Source organism: Vigna angularis, chromosome 3 (assembly GCF_016808095.1).
Source record: "Vigna angularis cultivar LongXiaoDou No.4 chromosome 3, ASM1680809v1, whole genome shotgun sequence".
Classification (NCBI taxonomy): domain Eukaryota; kingdom Viridiplantae; phylum Streptophyta; class Magnoliopsida; order Fabales; family Fabaceae; genus Vigna; species Vigna angularis.
The window spans coordinates 9,636,371-9,657,437 of NC_068972.1; the positions used below are offsets into that span (position 1 = coordinate 9,636,371).

Sequence of the window (21,067 nt, forward strand, 5' to 3'; positions counted from 1 at the left end):
ACGACAACAGTATGGCTTCTGAAATGAGACTGGTAGACGGTAGTGCGCTCCTTCTTTTCTACCCCCGAAAGAGAACAGTAATTTGAAATTATGAAGTTCATATTTTGATGCATGCAAAAGTTCAGCTAAAAATTTTATTTTTTTGACTGATGAGAATGTATGATTATCAGAAACTATTAAATTCAATTATTTTCGTAATATATCGAAGGTAACATAATAAAAATAATTAAGTGAAGCAGAAATACAGACGAGTATATATATATGGATTATTTAAGCAAGTTTATCACAGACAACAATCTTTTATTATCTTTTTATACAAATACATTTCACGTGAAAATATTTGCTCGGAAAAACATAATCATATAGACTATAAAATTTGTCTTTCATGTATTTAATACACTTATATGTTTAAAACTCGAATGCAAAATTATTAAATTGAAATAATTTTAAACAATTGATTCATAGTTTGATATTCTTTTATTAAAAAATATATAAAACTCTGATATACAATGTAGTTAATAGTTTTCACTTCTATTCTACGTGATCGAAACTGATGATAACTCAACAAGTTGGTCTCATTGTCAAATTAAACTTTATACTTCATAACTTCTATAAAAGATATGATTAAAAGTGTTTGAGAATTTGGTTAATATAGTCGTAGTGATAAGATGTTATTCGCTTTAAGTGCTACTTAATATTATTATTACAAAATTGACAAATTAACAACACGTGTCAATGATACATCAAAACATGTTCATAGTTATAAATATCATGTATCATTTTTCACACCATCTATTTTGGTACATGCCATGCGATGTATGGACTTAAAGAAAATATATACAAAAATATATGTAGAAATGATTAATATATATTATTTTGAAGGGAAATGAGACATAATTTTAAAAGTGATGAACAAAGGACATTATTTTTATTTATTTTTCTCATCATTTATCTATTTTTCTCAATTACATATTTTAAATTTTTAATTTTTATTCATTTTTTATTGCATTTTCTAACTTATTTTTCTCGTATCTCGCAAGAGTGTAAATACAGGAGAGACATGGAAGTGGTGATATAGTTACACCGCCAAATAAAAAAATCCATGTAACAATTTAAAATAAGATATTTTAGACGTATTTATTTTATTTTTAACTAAAAATATTAATATATGTTATTACATTATTAAAGTGGATTGTCTGAGTAATTTTTCGAAATGTATGAAAACATTATTCTTCTGAAAATAAGATGAGACAGTTCGGTACCAAAAACGTCACAGACATCAACGAAGCATTCATGTTTTCTGTCAGAAGCATAGATTTTAAATAGCGATTTGATAACATGCAAACCTAGTAGTGTGAATTTCGCGAAATCTCTCTTTTGTAAGAACAGCAGTGCTCTGAAAACAATGACGAACAGAAATGAAATGGAGTAAAGAAATTTGGATGATATGGAACCTCAAATCATACAACATTGATGGCTCAAAACCTGCATATCCTGCTATCATTACCAGTACAATTTTATAACTAAAGGGTCCCTCTCCAATCGGATTTTACAGGGTCTCTTCTCAAGAAAAACTCATAATCTTTATCATTACAGTATTATGAGATAACTTTGAGGAAATATTATAAGGAAGATCTTGTAAGGGAATCTCCCTGTGTAGTTTGATCTGTACATCATAATTTTTTCGGCCAGTCATTGAAAACAGGAAGAAAGAAAAACGAAGGGAAGATGATGATGATGATGGTGTTTGTTGTTTGTTTGTAGGGTGGTGTCTCCCGAGCAAAAGGGAGTTCTGACCCAAACTTTGAGAATAAAAATCATCATTCCAATTCGATTCAATTGGGGTCCAGTTATGTAGGATAGTATTTCTAGGACCTATCCTTCAAAGTCTTCTAAACTATTACATCTGTAAAAAAAGGTAAAGAAATAAATTATTAGTTTGATGTTTTCTTTTATTCAGTTGAGTTTGTTTTCATTTTTCACATTTCATTTTCCAGTTCAAATTGTAAAAGGCTATTTTTATTATATCTTGAAAAGAATTCCCAACTTTCTTTTTAGAAATTTTGAGAGTATATTGGTTTATTATCCATAATTTAGATTAAGCTATAGTATTTTAACTTTGCATTGTATAAGATATCATATTTATTTTCGTATAATTTAAAATTTATAATAATTAACATTTTTAATATCTAATGACATTATAATTAAAATTCACAATGAATGATATTTTTAAATATATAAATTACATTTTGAATCGATAGCAAAAAAATAAACTTGTAATATAAGATTAATTGATAATTTTATAGAAAATATTGAAAATTAAATCAGGTTGTACTTTTATGGGTTTTTGCTGTCTTTTTTATTTTTAAAACACTCCTATAGTAAGTTCATGCTCTCATTATTTTGATATTTTTCTTTCTGATTCATCTCTTTCTTTATTATCTTTTTAATATTTTTGAATGAGGTTACCTCTAGGTCAATACTCTTCTTTTTCAACTAATTGGTTTGATTGAAGTTTTTGTTCTTAAAACCGTCCAAATAGTATGGTTGAATCCATAGTTTTGAGGCTTCGTGGATATGAATTAATGATTATTTGTTATTTAAATATCTCAAAAGTTTGTTAAAGAATTTTTATTTACAAATTCTTTCAGTTTATAAATAGTTGGTAATTGATAAACAAATTCATTCCATAATAAGTGTTTAGTAAAAAAAACAAATAAAATAATGTTTGAATATAAAACATACAAGTATATATTTTTTATTATATAAATGATGTTTATGATTTTTAAACAAAAATATATTATTATGTAAATTATAATTCTAGATTTCTTTAAAAAAAATTACTTGTATTATTTCTATTTATTTTTTAAAAGTGGTATACATTTATTTTCTTAGACAAATCATTTTATTTAAATAATTTTATCAAATCAATATTAATCAAAATTAACTTTCATTTATCTTCACAAATTTCAATTTCTTGACTTTTTAATTTAAATTACTCTTAAATTGAATTTCCTTACATGTTTTCATATTGTATATAATTTTCATGTATACTCTCATACATAGAATAACAATAGTTACGGTAATGTAAAATATTTTTTATTTGAATTACATAAAATATTAAAAACTAACTTAACAAATGCTAAAAGTAAAGTAATAATTAATTATTTCTATAAAATTGAAATAGAGAATAATAGATAAAAAAACTAAAAAAATAAAATGAATCTTAAAATGTAAAGGATAATAGAAAAAAAACCTATAAATATAAGTTAAATTATAAATTAGTAGTTTGTAAATTGTAAAAAAAAACTTAAAACAAGATATTTTAAAATACATTAACATTTTTATATCTATTAAAAAAACTTGTAATTTAATAAAATAAGTTAGTTATTAAATAATCGAACAAACTTTAATAATGAAATAATTATGCATATATAGTATATATGTTTTCACTAATTTTGGTTAAATATTCATATTAAGATATTAAGGTGTTTATTATCACCGGTATTTTAGTGAATGAGTTGAGTTGTAACTATTATCATGAATTTCCTTAATAATTTTAGAGTATCAAAATCTTTAAAAATTCGGCATATTAAGAACTTGATGTGATAAGGATGACAAGGGAATAGTGTAGACACTAGTTTTATTATCCTATATTAGAAAAAGTTTATTTTCATCTTTATATTTATATCAAACTGTTTATGTAATTCTTTTGATAACAAATATATATGTATATAGATCATTTGAATAAAATTTTCTAAATTCTAATAAAATCTTTTTCCTGCAATAATACAAATTATAATATACCATTTGAATATAATCACACAAGAACAAAATAAACAAATAATAATTAAAATTTAGATTTTATTTTGAACTTCAATTTATGTTGAACGGTGAAAAACAAAATTTATGACAATAAAATTAAGTTATTATATTATAATATATAAAATATCTTTATATAATTATGGTAATTAAATTACACTTATAATAATAAGTTAAAAAATAAAAATATTCATACAAAAAATCATCAAAACATTATTTTACATGATAAAAATAAATAACAAAAAAAAATACAAAAAGAAATGTTTAAAAAACAATTTGGTATATAACAAAAATACATAAAGAAAAATAAATGTATAATTAAGTACGTGACAAGATAAAAAGTATCTTAGATATCTAAAAAAAAAAAATTATATATCAAACTAGTCAAACCAAAATGTTTTAGTTAAATTGGTCCGAGAGTAGGTCTTTCTTCTTTGCTCTTTGCTCTGTTATTTTTTGATCGTTCAATCCCCTCTGAGTTGTCGACGTGCAGAAGACACTCAAAGTCAAATATGTTTGATAAAGAGAGGTCACTATTTTATTATGATAGATCAAACTGTCTTTACCTTATCATTCACCTTGCATTTATAGGCTTTGCAATTGTCCAATCCATTGAATGTCCATTAATGCAGTATGAATATACCCTGCCAATCATTCATAAACGTAATATATATGCATATGATACGATAATTACTCACATTAATTACTCATTAATGCCCTTCAGTGTGCCTACCAGGCCGACTGATACTTTCGCCGACAAGAGACTGAACAGAGAGACGGTCGATTAAAGACGTGAGGACAGTAGATTGGCCATCTGGACGAAAGTACCTTAGGTTGATTTAAGTTGGATCTATATGAGGCTGTGTCATGTTAGACCTTGGTTGGGTCAAGTCAAGCTAGACCCACGTAAGACCGAGTATAGGTTGTGTCCATGTTAGGCATAATAGTGTTAAGATCCACGTTAGATCGAGTCAAGTGAGACCCATGTTGAGCCAAATTTGGTTGGGCCCACATTAGACCACGTCGAGTTGAGCCAATCTCTAATTGAGTTCAATCAAGCCATATTAGTTTGAATAAAGTCGAACCCACCTTTAACCTAGTCGAGTTGGACCCACATTGGTGAAGTCAAGTTAGATCTTGATCGAAATAAGTTTAGTCATGTTCATGTTATGTTGATTCAAGTCAAAATTGGGTCAAAACGACATTATTCAAGTCATGTCATAACCACATTAGTAAAGTCGTGTTCAAAATTTAGTTAAGTATAATCAGTTAAAAGTTAAACTTAGTCCCAACAAGATAAACATCAAGTCAAGTCTATTCATACTCATATTAGATCTAATTAAGATAAAACCATATTAAATCAATTTAGATGAGGTCAACCAAAGTTGTTGGATTCATGACAATGTCAAACTACACCAAACTCAAATTGACTTAGATAAGTCCAATCATATATATATATATATATATATATATATATATATATATATATATATATATATATATATATATATATATATATATATATATATATATGAAAAGTTTAAATTGTTTAATTAAGTTGAAAATAATAAAATATAATTAAAGACTAATTTAAAACTATTATAAAATATTTACAAATTTATTTATTATTCAAAACATTTTAAAGTTCGTACAGTTTTAAAACATATTTAAAAATGAATTAAAATCTTATTATAAGTCAAATTTACTTTAATTTTAATCTTACTCCATTTACATGAAAACTTTGTAGGTTAAGACTTTTTCAATTCATTTATTCAATGAATCAATATAAAAAAATATTTTCTAAATGAAATTAATTTCTGAGTCATGAATTAAATCGAGAGCTGTACATGTAAGTCGCAGCGATAGTTAATTAATCCCATATGAACTTTTGTTATACCCTTTCAACTATTCTGTTGTTTTCTCTGTTTTCAGTGATGTTTTTATTATTGTTATTTTTTAATATAAAATTCATCATCAAGTGAATCACCCAAACTTTGATCGGCATTCCAAGTCAGGAAAGTTTCATAGAATAGCATTTCAAAGTCTTATCAAAACTTTGGAAAGAGTTAAATTATATAAAAAGAAGTTAAGGAAATTGTTATAGGAAAGATAAAAAAAGAGGAATGTGTTTTTTCAGTTGGGTTTAGTTTTTATATTTGGAAGAGCTGATACTCTTAGCAGAATGTGATAACTTGTTCCTAATAATGTTGTTGATAACTTTTGGCACATGGTCTGGGAATGTAGTCTAACTAGGGAAAGAAACGGTGACAAATATTACATAAAGTAGAATTATTTTTCTCATATTTAATAGAAGAAAAAATGTTTAAAAATGAAAAAGTTGAGAATGATGATGAACTGACACAGCAGATTAATTAGTTGGGTTGGTTCTGGAATGAGAATAAAATGATTTTGAATAATAATAATAATAAAGGAAAATGTAATGGAAGAATGTTGTAGAGTTCTTGAAGATGAAGAATGGTAGATGATAGGTAGAGAGATGAGAATGAGAAAGAAGAATGAAAATTATAAACAGTTGAAAGTTAAGTTAGTGGGATGTACGGATCATTGAGATAGGATCTTTCATGTCTGTTTGTGAACTGTGCAAGTGCTACATTCCATCAATGTCATGCCTTTTTCATGTTCTTTTTATACTCATTTTTGGGGGAAAAGCTTTTTTTTTTTTTTTCATTTACCACGCAAGTAGTTAGGAACAAACATGAACTTGGACCACATTTGACCAAAAAATAAAAAGATACTTGGTCTTCATGTCATCAAATGTTTTTCTAAAATAAGGAAAAAATTTTATATTCAAAATCGTGTATCTTTAAAAATATTAAAACAAATCAATAAAAAGAAGTACCTGTGAGATGACGATTCTTATTCTGTATGGGTTTAACATTTTATTGAAGTTGTTTATGAAAATCTGTTAAACTTTTTTTCAAATCTAAATTAAGTCTTTATAAAGGTAAAAATGTGTTGTTCCCTGCATGTGTTTAATATTTTATTGAAGTTGTTTTGTGAAAAAAAAATGTTAAACTTTTTTTCAAATAAAATTTTATTTAAACACACTAAACATATTTTAGAGGAATATTATTTATACTATTATTTTGACGGAAAATAAATACCAGAAAAACCTATATCTATCTATCTATATATATATATATATATATATATATATATATATATATTAAGATTTATAAATAGTGAATAAATACATAAAAAGTTGAGAAAAATATTTCGATTCATTTTTTAATTTTAACATCCCGATATTATACATTTTTACTTAATTTCTTTTACACTTCTATTTTTCTCTTTCTCTTTGTTATTAATATTTTATCTTTCTTCACTTTTAAACTAAACGGATAAAAAGAGAGATAAACTAATAATAGGCACAAGAAATTGAGTCAGTTAGCCCAAAAGGAACTTACAAAATTAGAAGTCATACCAATAAAACCAACCAGCCCACTTAAACGAGATCTGCCAAACATTTCAACGACAAACCAATATAAAAGTCCAGTAATTGCTTCCTGTACCCCATCAATTTCTCACTGCACCATAGAGTTTTTAAATTACAATTTTATCATTACATAATTGACTTCCAAATCATGAATTCTGGAACAGGCTTTCTGAAACAAGATTTTCGAAAGAATATTTCTAGAATGAAATTTCTCAAAATAGAATTTCCAGAATGAAATTTTCTAAACGAAATTTTTGGAATAATTTTTTTTAAACGCGTGATATACATTCCAAAACGCATATTTATGGAATATGCTTTCCAGAATGCATATAATTTTTCTGAAATGAATTTTTCGGAGCATAGGTTCCGGAAAAAGCTTTATGGAATATAGGAAATATTTTTCATAAAAACCTTTTTGAATGGATTTAGAATTTTTTTTCTCTTCTTCTTTTGCAGTAGTTGTCCATGGTAACGACGAGGGTGATAATGACAAGGACGACTACGGAAGTGGTTTGTGATGCAATGGCGAAGGGTATGTAAATATTTTCCTTATATTTGTGTGGTGCATGAAGAAACTGATAGAATTCAGAAAGGAATTGTCTAAAACTTGAAATTAAAAATAAGCCAACAATTGAGATTCAAATAGCCCATAGTGTCCTATAATTTTGATTGGGCAGTTATTTCCTACACCTCAATAAGTCTCCCCTGCACTCGCATAATAAAATTCCACTTTTGTCCTTTTCGGATTATATAATTGAGGACTTATTTTTTACTTTTGGATTATATAATTTATAAGTAATTTATTTCTGAAAAAACTAGTTTTCAAATTGTATAATCTCAAAGAAAAGAAAAGGACTTCCAAACTGTGCAATGCGAAAACAAAAATACTTCCAAAAATTGAAAAAGGTTAAGAAAAAAATAATTTCTGGAAGTCATTTGAATTATGGATTGTACAATTTAAAAGTCATTTTTATTTTCCATAATTATTTTCTTGATAAAAAAAGGCTTCTGAATTACTAAATCCCAAAAGTTGTTTTTTTTTTATTTATGTAAATGACTTTTGAATTTCCGAAAAGAGAAGAATTATTGTTTTTTTACATGGAGTTGCAATTGAAATCTTTGAAGGTGCAAGAAGAAACTGCCTTTTGAATATTAGAAACCTTTACAATCTAAGTCTAATATTTTTGAAATAAAACATAATATCTATGATAAACCTAATATGTTATTATCCGACACACGGATAGTATATTTTAAAAACCCGAAAATAAGAATTTTAATATTAAAGAATATTATCTGGATTAGGGGCAATAAAAAGAGTAATAATAGTATGAAAAAAATTGATGATAATTATAGTTGTAGGGAATAAGTAGCAGTGGTGAAATTGTCCTTTATGTACGTGCAGGAGGTATATCTATGTCTTGCGTCTAATTATATGAAATGGGACTGAATTTGTGGCAGTGCACCACCAACGTTTATGCTCATCTCTCTTTTGACCATAATCTTTTTTTCTTTCTTCTCTTTAGTGACCAGTATTCATACGAACAAATTCATCATGTTTACTTCTAGAACAGCTTCTGTGATGTTGAAGGATCCTAAACCGATCGATGAAGGTGTGAATGGAACTCCACCATTTCATTTCACGGAGGAGATCATACCCACCATTTTCAACTCTCTCCTCTCTCTGTCTTTGCAATCATTCATTATTATCTGCTCTATAATATTCTCCAAAAATTACATTCTACGTCTTCATCTATTGATAAAATAATCTCTTAATTCATATAAAGAAATTTCTATCTTTCATGAAAAATTATTAAGTTCCATTTCTTATATAGCTATGATTTTCTAAGTTGCTCAACTAGAACGTGTAACATCAAAACACGTTCAAGATTTAAGGTTAAAATATTCTCATCACAATTTAAAAATAATAGATGTGTGAATTTTTTATTAATATATTATTTGTTTGACCCATTTGTATTTAGTGTATGACTTTCCACTCACATTTTTGCTTACTGTATGTAAGTATATCGTTGCGAGTGTAATTGACTTGGTTTGATGTAGATAAAAGATTTCTGTTTCAATCATATGAATGGAACCATCCTGATAGGAGCACTAAGATTGTGTTCACTTTTTTATTTTTTTAGTTACACTCGCATTCTCTCTCTTGCTGTTAATAAGGTGTTGTGTTTTTTTTCTTAAGGTCAATATGAGCAAAAGCATATAAAAAAAATCAGAAATAAGATATCTTCTCTTACATAAATTTTGAACACTACTAACCAGTTACTATGTACTATCCTCCCTGAAAAATATGAAAATAGTAAAAGATAAAAATTAAATATATATAGAAAATGACAAATTACACTTTTTATCGACAAATTTAACACAAACAAGTCAGTGAAGTACGGTATTAGTAACGAGGATCTTTTTTTGATAAATTAAAATTAATTTTATTGATTAAGAATGTAAGATCAATTCGAAACTTGAATATAAAGTCACAACTATAGATGAGGTAGTGGGAAGAGAGATACCTCTTGGTTGGAAGAAAACGTAAAGATCAAATTCGAGGACCAAACTACAAAAAAAGATCGTATTTTTCTTTAATTTTTAATAGCAAATGGTCTATTTGAAATAAAATATTAAATAACTATTTAATTACACATTTAAATAATATTTAATCAATTCTTTAATCCTTATTTAATCAGGTAAACCTTTTGTTTTAGTCTTTTATAACTAATCTTATATTTGAAATCTTATATCTTTATATGTGCAACCTTTAAATAAAAACATAAATAAAGGAAGGGAAGGAAATGTTCATAATAATTGCTAACAAAAAGTTAAACTTAATATATAGAAAATTTCATAAAGGGGATATTTTAACTGATTAAAGTTAATAAAGTATTACCAATGTTAAAACTCATAACTCTTGGTATACTATCTAAATTCTTCACTAGGTCTACTTGGATCTAATTTATGATTGTTAAAAATCTCAATTTTAATCATATAAAATGTCATTATATGAGGTCATAAATATTGACATAGAATTATTAAAATATTGCTTTTGTAATTTTTTTATTAGAATCAAATTAAATGTTTCCTATAATGTACTAAATTAATGTAGCACTTGTGATACTCTATCCCCTATACAAAAGTACTTAAATTCTTTACAAGAAATGATTATATATAGACAATATTTAAAGTCTTATTCTCACGTAATCATATACAAAACTTCATATCATCCACCTGGTTTTTCTCAGAAAACAAAAATAGGTACTTCTGTTCTGGAAATTACAAAGCTTTCGTTCTAAAGCATATCTACCATCCAAAACTGATAAAAATTACATACACACAAATGTACAATTATATAATCGATTCTGCTAAATGTCATCCAGGAATTGGAATAAAGGGTTGTTTGTCATCCAGGATCTGAAGAATATTTGCACTAATTATATTCCAGACAACATATAATTCTATAACAATGTCACTTCTCGTATTTATGTTGTTCCAAACAACATGATATCTATAATTTTTGTTTTAGTTCCAGATAAGTAATCAATCATTCCCAATCATGTAGTCCTTTATGTTGTTTTTAACTTATAATAACCCACTTCACATACATATATTTTATCATCCTATCCAAAACCTGATTTAACACCTGTCATTGATATATCCTAAATCATATGTCTGAGCTATGCTTCTCCTCTGCATAGTAATGCTCAAGTTTTGCCTTTACCTACACTATTTTTCACATTTTTTTTATATTATAAAAGAATGAATCATGATTAATAGTAGTTTAATGAAAAAAATTAATGCATACAATATTTTAAATTAATTAATTCTTATAAAATAAATAAACAAATTTTTTAATTTAGCTCTTATAGAAATCATGAGAGGGAGTAAATAATTTATAGTTCAAAAATAGCATTTCTGTATAACCTATAAGAATTCCATTAATGACTATATTCATACGCAAGCTACATTACATTATATTTTTGTAAATATTTAACATTAGGTTTAGTAGTGAGTTTAAAAGCTTTAAATAGTGCCATTATCCATTTTAATTATCACATGTTTTTTACAAATTTAAAGAGTTTAAATAAACTAATTTAATTTTTTATAAGTAAACAAACATTGGATATAAATATTATAAGTATATAAACTAGCAGTAAACGAGAGAAAATAACGATATATTTTTTAGTATGTTTTCTTTCTGGGTTAATAAGACTTTCGTTAAGGCAAATATTAGTATTTTTCATGTAAAATATAAAAGAATGTCATTAAAGTGCCTTATGCCATTCACCAATAACACTTTTTCCCCCTTTTCATCTTGTGAACAAAATATCTCTACATCCAAATTAATCTTTGAAAAAGTTAAATATCAACCAATAAACAACTTTCCGCTCCCATGATGCTGTTTTGTTATACTAAAAGGATCAAAACTAGTTGTAGTTTGTGTCAAACTTCAAAATAACGTTCTTTTATCCGAAATTCTGTAAAGTTAACATTTACTAAATTAACCGTATTTTACTACTACTACATAAACGTTATAACATAAAACAAAGTAATTTACTAACGAATAAAACATGTTAATGTCAGAATTATTTATTGTCAATTTAATTTTTGTCATTTAAGAACTAAATTGCGGATCTATATATGCATATATTTTGAAGATTAACCAAAATCTGTTTAGTCATATAACTCATGCATTACGGCAATAAAGAAAAAAAAAGTTAAGTTTAACCGTATATATATATATATACACTTTATTCACTGGACCTTAATTTATAATTTTCCAAGACTCAAGCAAAGTACGTACTACATTCATATATTCTATGTCTTATATATGACACATTTTTCACCTATACAAACATCCTCTGTATGCTGGTGTCCAGTAATCTGGTCCACTGCTCTCTCTGTAAACTAGAGGAGTACATGAAGTAGGAACTAAACAAAGACCTCTGCTCCGAAGATCTAGCTTTGTATCGTCCTTGTCTTTTCTATCCAAGCTTCCCCATGGATCCTTCAGTCCCATGAAAACCAATGACAATAGGGTTAGTTATTGTTGCCAGCGAAAGTTTGGAAGACTTAAGAGAAATGGAGAACTTTCTTACCTTGTGACAGTTAGCCTTCAAGTAAGGGTTGCTCAGTAGCTGCAAGTTATGCATGAATGAAACTGTACATTAAGCTAAAGAAACACGAAAGAAATAGAACCACAAAAAATTTAACCATTAAATATTCAAGAAAGATAAATGTATAATTCGTTAAAGTTGTTGTCTTATAACTTACTGAAATCGGCTTAATATTATTTTGGATGGTTTGCATAAAATTGTTGGTTTAAAATCTTACTATTACTGTTATTGTAAAAAGAAAAAAAAATGGTGTTAAAAATTGCATCTTTGTTCCACGTTACGTATGTAGGGGATGGCCAGTCATAAAGAAATAATTTCTTTTTTGGGTGATCTTTAATTTACTTGAAGTCTGATCATAGTGCATGATTGATCTGGGATCGACAAAATGTGCAATCTTTCAACGTAACATTCCTTTATTAATTTTATTAAGGGATGCGATCAAGAAGTATAGTTTCGTCGGCATTAAAAATGATAAGAAGAAGAAGAAAGAAAGCAACAACAACAATAATAGCGTATTATATAGATGCATAATGCAACGGAAAGAAAGTTTTGCATAATGATACCCACCTGGACTTGTTCTTGAAGAAACTTTATGTACCCTATTGCTTCAAACAGCACAGATGCAGTATCTGTCTGGAATTCAACAAAAAAAATGATCATTATGAAGTAGGTAGTGAGAAAAGTAGAGCACTGTTGATTATATATATTCATAAAGAAGAGGAAACGAAAAAAAGGAGACTGTTAGTGCAAAATGTGTAGTAACCTTTCCAAATGGAGACACAATTTGCTGAAGGGCTGTGATTTTGTCCCCTAGCTTGACTTTGGGTGCCTGCACCTTTTAAACAATGAATAGAAGTTTCTTAACAGTGCACAAAAGGAGGTTCCCCACTTTCTGCTTTTCTTTACAGTCATAAGTTCATCTTGGCATTTTATATCTTACCTTTGAAGAAGAAGCTGTTGATGTATCTTGCTTAAGCTTTTTTAACATTGCATCTGAAGATTCTTCTGATCTTTTCTTCTTTACTTCACGTGTTGTACCCTCCCCTTTTCCATTAATGTTAGTTCTTATCTGCATCACATCATATTATGCATATTTCATAAACAAAATTCTGCTAAATCAGTACGATAAACCATATATAATAATCAGTTTATAATAACCTTACCGGTGATGGTGCTTGAAGGCCCTGTTTCTTTGGTTCAGATACGTTCAGGTACTTCATGCTAGGCTTCTGAGCATGGATTCCAATAACTGGCCTTCCAAATCGACTATTAAAGGATATAACATCTGAGAAATTTCTTGTGCATGGAGGAAGATTGGGCATCCCATGGTAGAGTTTGCAACTATCACCCACTGAAAAGCCATTAAATCCATTTTGATACCCATTTGCATTTAATGATTTTCCATATACAGAACCTTGCACTTCACTTGCATGAAACTCTTGCTTGATCTTGGTGTCATGATCATAGGATGGGAACACTCCAGAATTTCTGTTTGCTACTCCTCCAAGAGAGCATGTGGAGTCTCCAAAAGGTTGCTTGAAGTGATCAGATTGTGGGAAATGATCCATGGAAGAATTCAAGGTCATGTTGTTTGTTTGTGGATCAAAGTGGCTACTTACTTCCGGGTCTGGCGGGGCAATAGAGCAAGTGCTTACAAGATTAGATAACTTGGTCAACCTTTCATTATTCTCAATCATCGCCTCATTGAACCCATTTAAATGCTTCTCAAAACTGTTTAATGAAGTTGAACCACTATATTCCCAACTGCTATGATCAAGTTTCTTCAAGTAGTCACAGACTGGTTGAAACATAGTGCTTGTCATGCTTTTTGATGACAGTGCACCCAGAAACTTCTCTCCAATTTCTTGGCCGCTCTGTAACTCGCCGTTAGATCCAACACCTCTAAAATTATTTGACCAAAAAGTTAGTTGTATTGTAGGTAAACTAAATGAAAAATACACCAAACCAATCTTACTATGTATGAACAAAGAAAATATCCATTAATTCAACTGTATAAAGATTTCAAACATAATTCACAACACGCATATATTAAAGCTTGTATACCTTACAGTGTTTAAGAGTGGCTTTATTGGTTTTGGATGATACAAAAGAAACCGAGAGAGGATAAGAGATCACAGTTTTGTAGTATGAACACAGAAACGAATTAGTTGACTGGAGTAGCGCACATACCTGTTAGATAGTGGAAAGCAAAGCCTAGAAGAACGTGTACGACAAATGAAACTCATAGTACTTTAACCCTATTATTAATTACTACCTATATATGCACCTTAAACTTCACCCATTTACCATCCTTGAAGATTATTCTCTTATCTCTGATTATCGTTGCCTACTATCAATACGAGTAATCAACATCGAATATACTTAATGATAAAAGTACTGTAGATAATCTTAATCATACAGCTATATTTATTAATCTTTATTCTAAAAGCATATAAACTTACGATAGAACATGGGTCCAAAGTTGATTATCCGAAGCATGCTCTCCCATGAACTCGTTGGAGGAAGGAGCAGGAGGGTCAATGAGTCGGCGAGAGGACTCAACAGTGAGGGTTGAATGGTTGGAAGCATTAGTGAAAGATGTAGAAACAGATATATCCTCCTCACAAGAAGAGGAAGAATTAGGGTTTGGTTGGTTGTTCCATGTGTTATTAGTATCGTTCCAGGAAGAAATAGAATTTGCCTGGAGATACCACCAGTTTAATGGGGTGATAGAGGTTGCAACTGTGTTTCCAGCACTTTCTTCAGTCATCTCTCTATAATATCTCTCAAAATTTGCCTTCTTACTCTCCCTTTTATTGGTTGAATAATGGACCTAGCTAGGGTTGGATATATAACTCTCTTTGTTTCTTTGCTGTTGTGGTGGGGATTCTATGGAGGGGATTGCTCCAATTTCAGTGACGTATAAATTTGTAGGTTATATCAATTATAGGGGAGACAATAAAATATGCAACCTGAGTTTTTCCACTAACGTTCGTGGGCAATTATTATAAAAGCTGATGGGCCAGCACGAGTTTGGCTAAATGTTGCTAATGTTGCCGAGCATGGTATTTGGTGTTGCTAGTTTTATTACCACTTAGGTTATTACACATTCATTGTTTTATACTACTTTCATTTTAGATAATTAAAAATATAATTACATCACACACACTTGTGCTACCTTTTTCTTTTATAATAATTGATTTAAAAAAAATAACAATTTTGTAATAGTCAACCACTCATTCCATGGGGATAAATAATTTTCTCTAGTAAAAGCTGAATGAAAATTATGTTGTTAGTGATAAATCCTACGGAAAAGCATAAAATAATTTCGCATGCAGTTAATTATATGTTTATGTAACTATACTGTTCCTCGTCAATTTTTTTTTATCATGTAATAAAATACCTTAAAGGATGAGATCTAGCAGTTCTAAACGAACTGCATGTATCCTAAAAATAGTGTAATTTATTAATGTGGGGTAGAAATTGGATAGAGATGAGCCTCTTTTGACATGATTTTGACCTAGTACTATTTTTACAATTTCAGGAAACTTGCATTTGAACCTTTTTGAAAGAAATTATGCCATCTTTATTTGGTTCACAAGTGTTCTGTTAAAATCAGACGAGTTTTTCAAAAGCTAAAATATCTAATAATTTAAATTATACTAAATGTTTATTTTATGTTCAGGTTCAATTTAAGTATTTACTAATTATTAATAAATTTAGTTCAAGCGATTAAAAAAATATAACATTATAATAATATAAATTAATACAAAAATAGTTTAATAAAATTGTTATTTAATCATACTTTTACATAATGTCATGAACTTAATTTGTAAATTAATAGGGTTTGGAGCGGGAGGAAGAGGTTTTAGCTTTTTGATTACTTAGAATGATAGAATCCCGCACACTATTTTTAGAATCGCGCGCTGAATTTATTTTCCATATGCGTTTGACTAAATTAAGGTTGTAGGACCCACTATGTCACAAATGGAAGATGATACTCTAACAATAGATGAGTAGGTGCTGCTCATTTGATACGGTTGATGTGTGAAAAATATTAATATTTAATGAGTTAGCAGGCTCAATGTATTTAGAGTGGGAGAGGTTTTGATGAAATGTTGTGGTTATAATTTGAAAGTGTGGTAAGTGTTTATTTTCGTCTTTCCTCTACTCTTTGAAATGCTTTGGAGATTTTTCATTTGAGAAAGCCAGAAAGTGGGAGTTGATTATTTAGGGTTTAGGCAGTAGTCCTTCAGTACCGTCATCAAGGATGAGGTTCATCAATGGTTACAAAATTCGGTACGGTGTACAATCATTTTATTAAATGGTGATTAAATTTCGGCTTTGTCTCTACGCTATGGTTATTTGTTTAGGGTTTATGAATGCAAGAACATTTTCAATTTGAGAAAGACAGAAATTGGGACATTTTAATGACCAATATTGAAGTTCAAGAGAAATCAGTTATTAAACCATTTTCCCAACTTGATATTTTTCAAGAGAGGAAAAATGAGTGGTTGAAATAAAAATACACTATAAATTAAAATTTCCAAAACATTTTTACAAGCAAATAATTTATTGTACATATGGTAACCACATTTTTTCTTTAATTTTTTATTGGCCAATTCCATTCTGTATGCTATATAGTATAGATCGAACGACTAATATTCAGGACCATTCGGTCCATCCGCTACATCAACAATGTTAAACCATAATTGGATCAACGTTTAAGTTATTATTGGGCCAATAGTCTAACCGACGATAAAATAATCAAAGATATCTGATTAAAGATATTGATAAGTTGTTTATGAGTAACTAACTGAATCTAAATGTAAGTTTGTTTTTATTTTATTGAATCTGTACTAGTTTATGATCCATGAGATGACTTATAAATATAAAGTCAAGGTCAAAAGTCAGGTATGTTCGATAAACAATTCACCAAACCACATCTAATTTGAGCGTCGAAGTGTCTTTTACACGTAACTCCCCTAGTCAAGAATGCAACCGAGCAGTGCAGGTGACTCAGGCATCAGAAGACAGGAAGACTACGTCAGAAAGGTAGTCTCTCTGCCCTACACATCCCCATACAAAAACACATTCCAATAATCTTGTTTCCCTCTCTTGAAGGACATCAAAATGGGTCTGAGGAAAAATAGTGCAGGGAATAACTCTTTACCCATTTCCTTTTAAAGGGTTAGTTAGTACTTAAACGTTGATGATAAAAAATTTCATTGCTATTTTAATGACTTCATATTCCCCTGTTCCATTTGTTGAAGGAAAATTCACTTGGTGTGAGCGTCCTACGGGGAAAAAATGATTACCCATGGGCCATGGCGTCTTAAATAGTTGCCTACTACTTTAGTGTTTGACATTTTTAGTTTCATATAGCTTTTTCATTTCAATAATCATGGTGCAGAAACAAACTTTCTCATTGAAATTTCTATTGTTTTATCATCAATTTCTATATTCTAGTGTCACCATAAATCCCACACACATTAATTAAGAAGTTACACCAGAAACTTTAAATCGTTACCTACTAATTTCAATATTAGCATTTAATATTTCAATCGATCAAATATTCTATTAAAAAAATTATAAAAATTATAAACACATTAATTTAGAATTTAACCAATGCAAAATACAAAACATAACTCTTTATAAAAAAAAGTTGATAAAGTTATTTTTTACCTATTGATGTTAAGTTTTGTGAATAAAATTAATTTTCGTATAATTTTTATTTTGTTTAATCTTCAAGTTTATATTGGTTCTGCTTGTATTTTAGTTGTTTTATGCTTTTTTAATTTTAAAATTTATTTTGAGTGTGTGAAATAAGTCAATAAAAAACAATTTTGGTGAAGATATATAAGATAAAACTCAAGGAATCATTATTGGATAAGAAAAAATGATTTATAGGCAAATACTCAAATCATGGACACTAGAATTGCAGCCAACACTACAAACATAAAAAGAAGACTCACTTGTATGGTTATATTACAATGGACCACTCCCGAACAACCAAAAAAACACCATTGGATCTCACATTGAGTGATGGGAAACTCTCCCTCTCCTTTTGGGGTTTCCTCCTTCATCCATGGTGGTTATTCCTCTTTTGGGGTTGAAGAGGAAGATGAGTTGTAGATTAGAGGTGAAAATGCGAATGAGAGACACAATTAAAACTTTAAGTAGCTGCTAGGTGTCTTGGAAAATGACCTTCATCTTTTTTATGGTTTTAATTTCTTCTTTATCTCTTTAATTTGAAGCTATAGGTTCTCTACTATATATGGAGAGTTATTGACTAAATGTAAAACAATGAATTTTTATGTAAAATTGCGTTGTGTGTGTATATATATATATATATATATATATATATATATATATATATATATATATATATATATATATATATATATATATATATATATATATATATTCCAATTTAAATTAGTATTTGATTTTCATGCTTAATGCTTGATGTGAATTGTTTTCATGCTTGATTTGTGATTCTTGAGGTATTGGAAAATATATTTAGAATCTAAACTTGAAATTTAATGCTTAAAGAATGCTTGTATATGGGAATAGAACTTGGTTCATTAGTATTCTTAGACTCTTGAACTTAGTGCATGATTTCACTTGTTGAGGATTTAAGGGATTGAAACTTGATGAGTAACCATAGACTCAAATGCTCTAGAAATAGAATTTAAGTATATTGGTGCGTTGATTTTGACTTGAATATGAAATTTAGATATTTGTGAAGGAAGTTGATGAAATCTAATATTGACAATTGCAAATAATCTATGTTAAATTTCTTGTTGCACACCAACTGTTTGATAAAAATAGAAAAAGAATTTGCATCGTGTTTTTGTGAAGTTTGTGGTCTAATTGAGTTATTGGATACACGAATTGTGGAGTGTCGCACAAGTCTCTTCGAATATAATAGCATTTATCACTTATTACATGCAATCGATATACTTGCCTCATTAACATTAAGTTAGTCATCATTCTAATTAAAGAGATAGAAAAAACCTGGTACAAAATCATAGCCCAAAAGAAAAAACATTATCGTTAACATTTGTTATGTGAACATTTTTTATCAAGTGATTTTTTTCTCAACCCATGCAAGGGGGTGTTAATCCCTCCACCACCACACCTTTCTCCCTCCACCTCCCCTTTACTATTTTGTCCCTCAGTAAAATTTTATTTTTAGGGTTATTATTTTTTTAATTTTACCCATTCACAACCTATTTCATTAATAACATATTCTAGTCTTGTACATGAGTAAAATACTTTTCTTTCATTTTAACATTATATTTCTTCCTCTCTTTCTTTCGTCGTTGTGAGATACTACAAGTTGCAAAGGTTGGTGGTGGTGGAAAGAATTATCAAACAGTCTCCTTCTCGTGGTGCAGTGCGTGGAGTGCTTCCTCGTATTCGAATAAACCTTGAAATAAAACTTTAAAATAAAAAACGTAACATTTAAACGGATGTCAACATCCTTCAACAGATGTCAACATCCTTCAACGGATGTTGACATCCATTGAAGATGTCACCTCCCATTTAAAGGTTACATTTTTTTATTTTAGAGTTTGTTTTATTAGGTGACATCTCCATTGATGTGTACTTCCTCTGGTTGATGCTCTGGACGTTCCTCGATGTTCCTCCACACCACGGCGGCGATGCTCCTTCACACCACGACGGCAATGGAAGCTTTCAAACCAAAAAAAAAAACTGGGAAGAAAAAGGAATGGAAGTGCAGGAGGTGGGGTGGTGAAACGAAAATGGGGAAAGGGGAAGAGAGTTCCGTGGATGGGTGCTGGGAAAGTAAAATTAGGGTTTCAAATTATTTAAAATATGATAAAAGTAAAAATCTTTTTAACTTAAGGATATAATTATATTTAAAATAATGTGGAAAGGTGGAAGAAGTATAGGGCGGTGGTGGAGGGAGCAACACCCCATGCAAGGTTAGATCAAATACTCTATATTGGATCAAATTGACCCATCTAATTCAAACGCCATAAAAAAAATGACAACAATTGAATGGTAAATTTACATCCAAAACATAACAGTAATGAAGCAATGAATCAAAAAGTGATGCAAAGTAACCACCTTACCACTATACGAAGAACATAATGTTCATTTCTTCAAAAGAATTTATGACCAAAACTCTTTGAAATTGTTGGGATTTTAAAGAAAACCAGAAAATTTAATCCTAAAATTGGTTTAAATTAAAAGGCCTTGCTAAGTTAAACGTTATTGGACCTTGAGACAAAAAAAAATTGCATGCACCACCATCGCCCATCGGGATCCAATTAAAGTTAGATAGGTGAGGCGTGCGCGTGTGCTAGACATAAGTTAAACAATAAATATTAGTATCTTCATCCATCAAAATTTAATTTTTTGTTAACCTACCACCCCACATCCATGTAAGTACGTAAGAATAAGAGAACTATCGCAAACTGCTGCAACTTACAATTTTATTTCTCCTTAAAGAAAATAAATTAAAATGTCTTTCTTCTATGTGAGTTAAAAGACCATTGGCTAAAACAGAAAGTAACCTTTTAGTTCCTGCACTAGCCAAACCACTACAAACAGATGTTCCTGAGCCACATAATCCATTCACTTTACAACCAAATTAATTAACTAAGATCGAAAGTGAGCCATAATAACCAAA

General features: G+C 28.9%; 1 protein-coding gene across 4 annotated transcripts; it reads right to left on the reverse strand.

Moving 5' to 3' along the window:
* Positions 1-11,997: 11,997 nt before the first annotated feature.
* On the reverse strand, positions 11,998-15,276 carry LOC108325563 (transcription factor bHLH111). 4 transcript variants are annotated; one of them, XM_017558659.2, is made up of 7 exons: positions 14,865-15,276; positions 13,566-14,304; positions 13,343-13,471; positions 13,166-13,231; positions 12,970-13,035; positions 12,385-12,423; positions 11,998-12,293 (listed from the first exon to the last, which is right to left on the reverse strand). In XM_017558659.2, the coding sequence occupies exons 1-7, from the start codon at positions 15,170-15,172 to the stop codon at positions 12,129-12,131; spliced, it is 1,512 nt and encodes a 503-aa protein (XP_017414148.1). In that variant the 5' UTR covers positions 15,173-15,276; the 3' UTR covers positions 11,998-12,128. The 4 variants fall into 4 exon arrangements, 2 of the variants coding, with proteins under 2 accessions (XP_017414148.1, XP_017414146.1); XM_017558657.2 differs by having other exon boundaries at positions 13,166-13,237; XR_008247848.1 differs by having other exon boundaries at positions 12,198-12,293; positions 12,970-13,031.
* Positions 15,277-21,067: the final 5,791 nt, after the last annotated feature.